The sequence below is a fragment of the Sugiyamaella lignohabitans genome, chromosome C (genome assembly GCF_001640025.1).
Source record: "Sugiyamaella lignohabitans strain CBS 10342 chromosome C, complete sequence".
Taxonomy (NCBI): domain Eukaryota; kingdom Fungi; phylum Ascomycota; class Dipodascomycetes; order Dipodascales; family Trichomonascaceae; genus Sugiyamaella; species Sugiyamaella lignohabitans.
In genome coordinates this window covers 1,004,070-1,015,280 of record NC_031671.1, presented here as the reverse complement: position 1 = coordinate 1,015,280, position 11,211 = coordinate 1,004,070, and the positions used below count along the sequence as shown (strand labels likewise).

The window sequence follows — 11,211 nt, the reverse complement described above, 5'->3', positions numbered from 1 at the left end:
ATGGGTGCCTTTTTCCTTACCAACGGTGATTATCGTCCTTCTAATGGAACCCACAAAGTCCCTCGTCATCCTGTTTTGAGTGACGTCCATTGCGGTGTCTCTGTACCCAAGTATGGTGCTTGTGCACAACTAGAGAACCGTCGTCCTGCCAGACGTTCTGCTTTTGCTTATCACAAGGTTTTGATCCTTGAATGTTCCCCTGATGACTCTGGTGTCTCGGTTGGATCCGATGAGACCCTCAATGAACCCACCGTTTGGAAACCCATTGATATTGTTTCTGAACAAGCTTATTGTAACTCTGCTCCCATTGATAATGATGATGACAACTCCTCTGAGTGGTCTTTTGAGACTGAAGACGAGGCTGCCTTTACCACCCGCCAAATTGAAACTGCATCGTCTAAGGAAGACACTGAGGCTACCTGGTCTGCTCCTGCTGCCTCTTGGGCCCTGTCTGATTGCCCTATTGAAATTGATGAAAATGACTTTACTCCCGAGTCCCATGGCGAAGTTACATTGGCTGAGTCACCTTTGGAGACCTCTCACAGCGATTTGGCTGAATCTGAGGTAATCACTCCTGCCAAGGTGGATGAGCAAACCACTTGGCCTACTGCCGATGCCCCTGCCCCTACCATCGAGGGCAGTTGTTCTATTGACAGCCTTGTTGCTGAGATTATTGCCGTTGCAAACTTGTTCAAGGATTTGCCACAATTAATTGTTTCTGGTGGCCTTCAAGCCGGCCCAGAGTCCGAGCTTCCCAAGACGGCTCCATTGGCTCTATCTAAGCCCATTGCTCAAACTCCCTCTGACGATTTGGTCATTCAGGTTGAGGAAGTCGACAAGTCCAAGACACCATTGTTGTTGACTAGAGCCAAGGCAAAGCTGACCTCTTTTATTGGTCATGCTGCCCCTATTTCGAAATCCACTCTTATGTTTAATGGAGTTCAGACCGCCACCTATGCTACTCCCCTTAGTAGCCAGGAAGCCCTCAGTATGGAGAACAAGAAATATAGACTTGATGGAGGTGCCATTATTAAGGTCTATTCGCCTACTGTTTATCAGAACATCCGCACCCTTTGTGGAATTGACTATCATGAGTTTTTGAACTCGTTTGTTTTGCAGTCTGACTTGACCAAGACTAAATCTCCTGGCAAATCTGGATCCGATTTCTTGTTTACACCTGATGGCAAGTACATTATTAAGACCATCAAACGCAAGGAGCACAACGTCATTGCTAATGCGGACTTTCTGGCCGATTACTACAATCATGTCAAGGCCCACCCCGGTACTCAGCTCCCTTTCTATCTTGGAAACTACACCCTTGTTGCTGGTGGAAAGAAGACTCACTTTGTCATTATGAAGAATTTGCTTCAAAAGGAGACTGATTTGATTTACGATCTCAAGGGATCGAGCCATGACCGACGTGCCGGGCCCAGAAAAGATAATCGTGGTCGTGTAGTGTTCAAGGATCTTGACTGGACTGACAAGCACGAAGCTATCTCCATGAGTCAAGAGGACCGAGACAAGTTATTGGTTCAAGTTTCAAAGGATGTCGGTTTGTTGAAGCGACACAACATCATGGATTATTCATTGTTGGTAGGATTTCAGAGTGACACTCGCACTTGTGAACAACAACCTGTTATTGGTATGATTGATACCCTTTGCCCCTTTAGTTGGCGCAAGAGAGCGGAAACCACGGCCAAAGGACTGTTTTTTGGCCGTTCCGCTGTGGATGTTGTTCACCCTCAGAAGTATGGAGCGAGATTCCTCAATTTCGTTCAATCTGCTGTGGTCCCTGGACCTGGCAGATCAGACTCTACTCGTTGTTAAGTTTTTCTTTCATGATGTGCGGTTACCTGGTTAGTCTAGCATGATTCAAGATATTGCCTTGTATATTGCTCGCTTCTCCTCGAGGGACCAATACTGGCTATGACCATTAGTTCATGGGACTCAATTTTTTTTGTTTGATTTTCAGGGCTCCCTTATCATGGTTTCCCATTTAGTACTATTGGATCGGAAAGCATTACAATTTCCCTTCGGATCAGCGAACTTCAGTCGGCGGCATCCCGAGTCCCGGTTGACATTTGCTATCATTCATTGGCTTACAGACCCCAAGTCTGACAATTTGCTCATCGTCTCTTGTTGTTCACTACTTCTGTCGCCTCGCACACCGCGAGCAGACGACGATTTAGATTGCTCGACTAAGGCAGAACTGGCTCCTCGCCAGTCTGCCTCTGGACATTCTTGAATCCTTCCAATGAGGCGCTTCCTTAGCGACATTTTGGAATTGGATCTCAAGGCTCACAATCTCTATGGACGGACGATGAGCATTCATAGACTTGGCGCCTTAGGTGGTTGTTCTCTATTTACTCACCTGGCCATTGGACTCTTAATAGTACCTCCCTTACCATGACAAGGACCCTGGGATCCAGTTCTACTTCCAGGAAAAGAAGCTAGACTGGCTGGTGGTAATCGCGCACTTGATTGATTGAACTTGACAACCTACTATTTTACTTGATGGGATGAGAATGTTTTAGTTATTATTGTTTCTTGTATTGTCTCTTGTACCTAATATTAATATTATTTTTTTAGACGAACTCGATTGAATGAGTGATAAGCGACCTATCCCGCAAAGATGAGTTCATAAGTCAACTCGAAAACAAACTCCAGCTGTATAATTGAGTCCGCCATGGCTCTGGACCTGGATAGTCAGTGCCTACTCTCTGTCTCCTTTCTTGATGTACGGTTAGCTAGTCGGTCTAGCATTATTCGAGGCTTTATTTACCTTGTTTAGCCATTCCCCATTCCTTGACGGACCAATACTGCAAGGACTATTGGTTCGTGGTGAGTTTACCTTGTCTTTTGATAGTCGACAGAATGGATATCAAAGAAATATTCAGAAATATTCAGAGGTATACTTGTTATTGGTACATTTGGATTGCTCTTGGCTGGCGGCATCTCCATAGGCTAATTTATCTTCAGGTAGTGAGACCTATGGGGATCGTTAGACAATGGAGTAAAACGAGTAACGGTTAGATCAATCAGATTTCTAGCGATTGTCTCGATTCGTGACCGTTGCAATTAGCTGTCAGATAGTCTATATAACTTGATTATAGTCCAATTCTATTAGGAACTCCCAGATCGAAGATTTGGCTTTCCGCGGCTGCCTTACTTGCTGTAACTTGAGGTTCAACGCTACATAAACTGGGAAAATGGTACCTCCAAAGCCCATGGAGAATTGTCTAACTGTTCTAGGACAGCATCAGAGTCATATTACAGGAAATGTGAGAAGCTGGTATTGTACTTGCTTCATTGATTCAAAAACTCTGGTCAAATCAAGATTCAAACTGTAACAAGCTTTAGCATCAACATCTGATCACTCTATATATTTTAATCCATTTTGACCCAACAGATTTATCAGCATTAAGGAATTTCTTAACCAGATATGCACTAGCTGTTACCTATAAGCTCCAAGAAAATCTCTACATAAAAACGGCCACCCAGTGCTGACCGGCACTGGGGCAATGCCACGGTGGCTCCTCGTATAGTCCAAGCCGGTATAAAGGGTCATAATATCTATATTTTTATATGTACACAAATATAAATCGTAAAAAACGTGTTTCAAGTCATAACGGAGTAATCAGTTGCAGTGGTTCATAGCGGCAGCAATGACAGGCCCAAAGATAGAGCCATTTTCAGAGGACTCCAGGCGAAGTTGGATGCCTCGCGATGCACATAATGAATCGAGGAATTGTTGGCATCGTTTGCGGAACAAAGGATACTTCTCTATAACGGTCCCTGTATAGGATATAATGCAAGATTGGGACTCGGCAGATGAGTGCGCAGTGTTCTGATAGATGATATCAGCCAAACCAACAAGAACAGCAGCAGTGAAAGCAGCCGATCGGTTGGAAACATTGACAAAGACATCACAAATTTGGTCAAGGTCCGAGTCGCTGAGGTAGGGATGAGGGTGAGCTCTGAGAAAAGCATCACGTGCCAGGTCAAGCCGAGAGTTGCGGAAATGCTCCTCAATGTCGGACATAAGTGAAGACTCCAAACTGTAAGGAACGTCTAATTTTTCAGGAAGAATACCACCGCAAAGTGTGTTATTTAGAACCAGGTCGCGGATAATCAAACGAGAAATTTCGCCCAAGTATCTACCAGAGACCTTGGTTTCGAGAGGTTGAAAACCGGGTCTTTCAATGGCAGCATCAAGCTCGACATCCCAGATACTGGCAGGAACAATCGTATCGTCAAGCATGGAAATTTCAGTATTGATCATGTAAGTAGGTGCAGGCTTACCACTGGCAATTGACTCAAGCTTGGCTTCACCAATAAGATGACTGGGAACCATAATTCCTGCGTTGATGCCTGTACCGAGAATAAGCGAGATCTTGGTCGCATTGTCAGCGTAAGCTCTAGAAATCATACAGGCACCACCATCATTGACAATTGCAGTAACTTTTATGTTTAGATCTAACTTTTCAAATGCATTTTCAAAAGACTTGCCAAGATTCCAGCCCGAGATCTCATCCGCAACGTTATAACCTTTGCCCATCTTCTCAATAATTGCAGTATGCATAGCAGTTTGTACGAAAGGGAAACTCCATGAAATGCCCATGTTGATAGGAACCGACTTGGGTTGGTTAGGTAGAACCTTGTCGACACCTTTCTTGACTTCGTGTGCCATCCAAAGGAAGAAATCGTTACCTGAACCTTGCTTCACCGAATCAGGAACAGGCACAACCGACATGTAAACAATCTCACTCTGCTTACCAGGGCCCTTCAAGCATACAAAGGCCACTCGAAAAGTAGAACCTCCCAAGTCGACCGAGAGAAAGGTACCAATTTCTTTCCCACTTGGCAGACAAGTCATACAGGTAGGAATCATAGTAGGGGTATGATGGTTGGTACCCAGCACTCGGGTCAAGTGAGAAGTAGTACGTTTTGCAACAGCATCCAAAGATAACAAGTCATAAGACGATGCAAAAAGTTTGAAGTGGTCTCCGGTACTGGAGACGGGGGTAGGTAGACTAATATCGATTTCGTGATCAATTTCATGCACATTTTCGTCATTATTCCTATCAGAAGAGGTAGGTGAAAGGGCCGGAGTAACCAGGCGATGAAGGTTGTCATTAAGACCGTCAAGGACAGTTCCTGAAATCAGGTTTGATTTCGTGGCTGTTCTTGAAGAGGTCCTAGCAGTTGTGGTGCTTGTGGAAACTGTAGACGAGCCCATTATACCAGATGCAGCATGTTTCTCAGGTTGAGGAGAGGCAGGAGGACTAAGAAACCCAGCAGACGATGGAGCAGATTTAGATGACGATGGTGGAGAGCTAGAAGGCGTTGTAGATGTCGTTGATGCAGTGATGGAGCCTTCAGGAGATGAGGGTCCTCGAGTGCTAAGTGGGACTATTGTGTTCATTAGAGGGAGATTGCAAGTGTAGAACGGCAGGGATATGCTGGAGATTTAAAAGCGAATGTAAAAAGACCCAAAGCCGGATCAAACCAAAATGTACAAAGTAAACAACCTATAAACCCCCGAAAATGTAGACAATAAAAATATCAGATCAACCGGCTGGATCAAAATATTCAATCAACCCAATATGAGAAATACCAGAAATAATTAGCAAAATACTAAAACTCCGGTAATAAATAACAAATAGTCGCCGGTATGAACTAAAAACAAATAAACAATGAAGAAAGTGGACTAAAATAAAATCACCGCCGTAATGAAAAGATAGACTGTGGAGGTGAAATTATAGTGTGGAGATGTGATATACCGTGCAGAGCGTAGCGTCGTAGAACCCAGTGTAACCTCACAAATGGTGCAGCTAATTAAGTATAGTACTATCAGCCAAGACGTAATAACAAAATCTACTGGATTTTATTCGCCAAATATTAATAGAAAAGAGTTCCAAAAAAGAAGCAAAGGTCAAGGTATTAGTATAAACAATAAGCAATAGTTTATCGGATTAAAACCCAAATAGAATTATTGAATAACAACCGAAGTTATAGCTGTTTTTCTTGGTTTCGATAAATTTACCGGTATAAGAATGTATCAATATAGCGTTGGCGTAGTTTAGGGCAGTTTGCAAAGATATTGACGTGACTCGATCGTCTAGTAGAATAATCAGGCTGTAACAGCAAATCACTAAACAGAACCGATGGCACAAGTAAGAGCTAAAGTCAAAGGAGCACAACCAGATATATCTGAATATATATCACACTAGATATATATATAATTTCTGGTAAAAAAAAAGTAAAATGCTTTGAAAAAAAATGTATAAGTTAAATAAGAAAGAGGAGGGGGCCTAGAATATAAATACAAATTCAAACAACCAGCGAGATAAACAGGCACAATGCAAGTTCGGTATTGGTTTGGTTGGATTCGATGGTAGGAATTAGGTGTTACCACCTTACCAACGTCCAAGTGCTACACCCCCGGATTCCAGAAGTCGTCCGGTAGTTACACTACTACAGCATTACAGCAGCCGCTGCCTAACCCGCTACAACGCTGGTGTCTCATGCGGGACCTGCCTGAGGGTAGTAGCAGTCCGGAGATTTGCGGCGGTACACGCCAACAGCTGCTGGCCTCTCTCTATAGGCAGCTACAGAATGTAAGGTTCATGCACACCAGAGCTTGTCGGATACAGCGACAGCGACAGCTACAGCTACAGCTACAGCTACATTTTCAGCTACGGCTACAGCTACAAGCTGCAAACCGCATCTACAGCTGCAATAAACACTTTTTTGCGACACTATAATCGTGCATAATATAACCGTAAACGGAAAAAAAATTTACCCCTACAAGTAAGGTTAGGAGTTAATCAATTGCTACAGTGCCATTCTTAACCACACCAGTGGTCAGATAGTCTGACAAGTGGAAGGGGTATTGGAGCAGGTTGGGGGCCTGATGGCGGGGATGGTGGGGGTGCGGGGCATGCCTCCGCCGGCTGGGGCTCCGCCCTAGACCCCGTACTCCACTCGCTGCGCTCTAGTCGTTGCGACCACGGTGCTAACGCAAACTCAGGAATCATACAGGGTCCGGAGCAAAGCCCCAGCAGCAGCTCGAGGCAGAACAGTCAGCCCACCTCATCACGTAACAGCTGGAACTGACACGCTAGCTTCTAGGTTGGGCAGAGAAGTATGGTGATTCTGAGATACCACTATCTGGTTTTAAGGTTGCGGGGAAGGGCAACATACACTACTCGTGTCTTTTACCAATCCGTTGCAAGAAATAGTGGTTGTCGTTCACACTGCGGCAGCTATGGGCATTGAGCAGAACGCCCGCCGGGCATACGGGATTATCTTATAATTTTCTACCATTGACATGCTAAAACTTACCGGCGAGGGTTCAATCTAGAGTCGTCGAATTCACAAGCCGTCGACAGAGCATGATTGACAGCTCACTTTATGAGGGGACTTGCTGTCAGTTTTTTTGTGTCACTAATGCCATGGCAACCAATGGTGTTTACAGTATCCGGTTCAATAAACCGAATCTCAACACCCCGTCAGCTCCTGCCCCTCCTTCGGAACAACTTCTGTGTGTCTGCCCACCTGGCAGTGACGGGCTGAATATCCCAAGAGGTTAGATCGACTCCTGCAAGTCGCAAACGGTTATCTCTTCGCTCAATGTAACATTGGGGAATGTAACCTCGCATCTTGCCTAAACCGGAAATTTGATTGTGAACCCAACTGTAGCGCATCTAGCACGCAGCCCGGCAGATCTCCCCTGACGATCAATGGCGGACAATCCCAAGCCTAGAGCGGCTGGTACCTGGGAAGTCTCCATCACTACACTCGCTGACTTTCCAGTCATACAAGCGGAGTTCGCAGAACGGGTCCCGGCAGAGTCCGGCCGCCAGAACCAAATCGTTTAGTGCAAAATATATCATTATACTACAAAAGACTGAGCCACGTTCGACACTTGAAGATAGCGGCGAAGTGTATAAAAGCCGTTTTCGGCGTAGCCTTCGGCTTGGTGACCGGTAGCCCTGTCTATAACGCAACGCTCAAAGCCCTGGAGTTTGAACTGACGCACGCCACAACCCACAAGACCGCAATTGAACACTGACTCCAGCTCTTTGTTGTATTGCGGATCGGTTATGACTCCGCAAAGACCTCCGACACGAGCATCCTCGAACTCGACAATCCACGGCATGTACGAAGCAATACTGCTGCCTCGAGTAAACAGGATGATACTGCCGACCACGGTCTTCTTGACAGGGTCGAGGGCGACAATGATCTTCGAGTCTCCGCTGGAAAGTGCCTCACGATACAGCTCAGTCAGTCCCTCAAACTGTGCATATTTAGGGCTATTCGCAAATGCCATGATCTCAGAAAACCGGTCTTCATTGAGACATATGTCGAATTTAATACCTAGCACTTCCAATTGTCTAATAAGAGTCTTCGAGGGACTCCACTCAGATAATGAGGTCAGCAGCATAGTAGACAGTACTGTGATAGTACTGCCGTCAGTAGGGTTAGATACAGTATCGCCAAGATCGATTGACCCATCGGTGAGATGCAATGCAGAATGCCCGGAGTGGGGATGCGAGATGGAATTAGTGGGCTGTGGGTAGGTCGAATTAAATGTCTGTTGTGGAAGAATGGGATCGGTATCAGACGAGTCGGCAGCTAGAACTTGTGCAAGGTTAACGTCAATAACCCATCCTGCTTCTTGGAACCATTTCATCAACGGACCGTAATTATTTGTTGGGATTCCGTGGAAAAAAGATGGGATCGAGCATCCTATTTTCACACTAGACACATTACGTTCACGTATCAGATATTTCACGGCTCGGTCATGTAAACTTCGTCCAATTGACATTCCCCTTCGAGAAGGCTCCACAAATATCATAGCAATGCATCCAATTCCTTGTTTCTCATAGACCCATGTAGCACAGAATCCATACAAGTTGTTCGTAGACGAGTTGCGCACAATGAAGTGGGTCTGCCCACTTGTCAGCAAAAGTTGAAACGCACCTCCTACACCGGGACCCAGATGTCGGTCAGAAAAACAGTTTTCCCATAGGGTTTTCAGGCGTTTCATATCACGTTCGTGACTCCATTTTTCGACTAGCCACTTATTACGATTGGTACGATTTCCATTGGTGGTTGGGCGATTCTGTGTTCGTTGGTACAGACCGCTGCCTGGAAAATGACCCCTTGCAGGAAGTTGTCCGAAAAGTACTTTTGCCGTGGTGTCAAGCGCTTCGTTTGTAAACTCATACAAACATAGATAGGTTCCGATTGCCCTGTCAAGAGCTAAGTCGTATGGAGAGGAGGCAGCAATAGCGATAACAGGCTTTCTCTGTTGAGCACAGATGATACCAACGTGTTTAGTAAAACCCACTTGATACATGTTTCTGTGTGCATCAGTGGTCACGATTATAACAGCCTGAGCCCGCTCGATCAACTGGTCGTGCATACTTATCACTCCATTTGCTGTATAACTAGCATGTAGGACCTTACCAGTATGTAGTCTAGCTAGAGATCTACCAAACTCTTGGAACACGTTTTCACCTAACAATAAATGGTCGAGGTTGGCATCATGTTTTGTTGATACCAAAGGCGTTACTAATGGCGTCAGCAAGACGATATCACTGTCACGTTCGATAGATTCTGATAATGGAATACATTTGCTATGATCACGTACCAGCGTGATAGACTGTTGATAAGCAGTCTTCGATAGTTGTAGGTGTGTTTTCTTCAGTTCTTTTAAATATGAAAGTGGTTTGGGGTTAAGAGCCTCTTGCCATGAGAGATGTTTACTTTTGAGTTTGGCTACTCTTTTAGCAGAATTATAGATGGCCTCATGTTCCAGAATACCACTTGTCACTGCACCAAAGATTCCGGAGATAGCCTCGATCTGTAGTCTGTAAGATGAACAGACGAGAACAACGTCACAGCCTGCAATAGCGGTCATGACCGCACCCTGTCGAACTCCTACATTTTCATAGAGAGCATCCATTTCCAAACACTCACTAACAATAACTCCATCATACCCCATATCTTCTCTTAGTAGCTCTCTTACGACTCTTTCTGATAAGCAAGCATGCATTTCGTTCATAGCGATTTTTGGAAGTGCACATCCGCCTACCATTATAGCGTCGATATTAGCCTTTATAGCTTCGCGGAACGGAATCAGCGACGAGGTCTCGAGCTGTTCAATTGATTCAGGAACCACTGGCAGACTCACGGTAGAATCAACTGTCGCATTACCATATCCTGGGAAGTGTTTTCCACACTGACAAATACCTGCTGATTCATAACCCTCCATGAACGCCAGTGAGAATCTTGTAACTTCTTGAGCGTCATCTCCCATGGTGCGTACTCCTAGTAAACGATTTGTTGAGTTTGTAAGCACATCCAACACTGGTCCCAGAAGCCAGTTAACCCCCAGAGATTTCAGTTGCTGTCCCGTGGCATGAGCGACCTGTCTTGCTAGATTCAGCGATTTGGTAGCTACAATGGCCATGGGTCCTGGAAACTGGCTCAAATACTCTTCGTCATTCAGGTTATTCAGCATGCCATTTTCTTGATCGATGGCAATTAGTAGAGGATGCTCATGACCAGCATCATGAGCAATCTGCTGTAACTCAAGAATCAGATTCCGCGTGGTCTCAGCGTCTCTCAAGTTCTTGGCCCTTAACATGATCGATCCTATATGATACTTGGTAATAAGCTCCCGAGTCTCATCCGTTACATAATCCTCAGCAAAACCAACCAGAAACATCTGACCAATGGCCTTTCCCAGCTCCGTCAGCTGGACGGGGAGCTGGTCCGAGAATTCGAAATCCATCTTCACGAGTTAGCGGGTGTGTGAGGGGCCAGAAAGGGTGTGCCTCCAACGGCTCTGACGCTGCCCCAGACCCTGTTGTGAGTCGGTTCAAGCTTGGAGTCCTCTAGTTACTTACTTTATGGCCGTACGAAGGGTCTGCTTCAGAACAAAACTTGGATTTAGCGTTCAACTGTCTTTAGTTCTTCATCTCACCAAACCAGATGATCACTATTTTCTGGGGTCCGACGTGCGGCTGGTTGTCAGCAGCGCGGCGGGGTCAAGGTCACCCACATTCTATAACAAAAGCAGCCAACTCCGGCCCGGCTCGGCCGGTACAGAGAACGACTCCAGTACAGTGTCATATCCACCTACACTCGAGCGAAGAGTGTTCCATTGGTCTGGGGCGGAGCCCCAGTCGCCGGGAG

The 11,211-nt window shown here is 45.5% G+C and overlaps 3 protein-coding genes across 3 annotated transcripts; 1 reads left to right on the top strand and 2 right to left on the bottom strand.

The window, feature by feature from the left end:
* MSS4 (1-phosphatidylinositol-4-phosphate 5-kinase) lies at positions 1-1,827 on the top strand (the record flags this gene model as incomplete). The annotated part of the gene is made up of 1 exon (XM_018881074.1): positions 1-1,827. The coding sequence occupies one exon, from the start codon at positions 1-3 to the stop codon at positions 1,825-1,827; it is 1,827 nt and encodes a 608-aa protein (XP_018733700.1).
* Positions 1,828-3,637: 1,810 nt separating this feature from the next.
* HXK2 (hexokinase 2) lies at positions 3,638-5,425 on the bottom strand (the record flags this gene model as incomplete). Its single annotated transcript, XM_018881073.1, has 1 exon — positions 3,638-5,425. The coding sequence occupies one exon, from the start codon at positions 5,423-5,425 to the stop codon at positions 3,638-3,640; it is 1,788 nt and encodes a 595-aa protein (XP_018733699.1).
* Positions 5,426-7,897: 2,472 nt separating this feature from the next.
* On the bottom strand, positions 7,898-10,807 carry AWJ20_4023 (uncharacterized protein; the record flags this gene model as incomplete). Its single annotated transcript, XM_018881072.1, has 1 exon — positions 7,898-10,807. The coding sequence occupies one exon, from the start codon at positions 10,805-10,807 to the stop codon at positions 7,898-7,900; it is 2,910 nt and encodes a 969-aa protein (XP_018733698.1).
* Between the last annotated feature and the right edge of the window lie 404 nt (positions 10,808-11,211).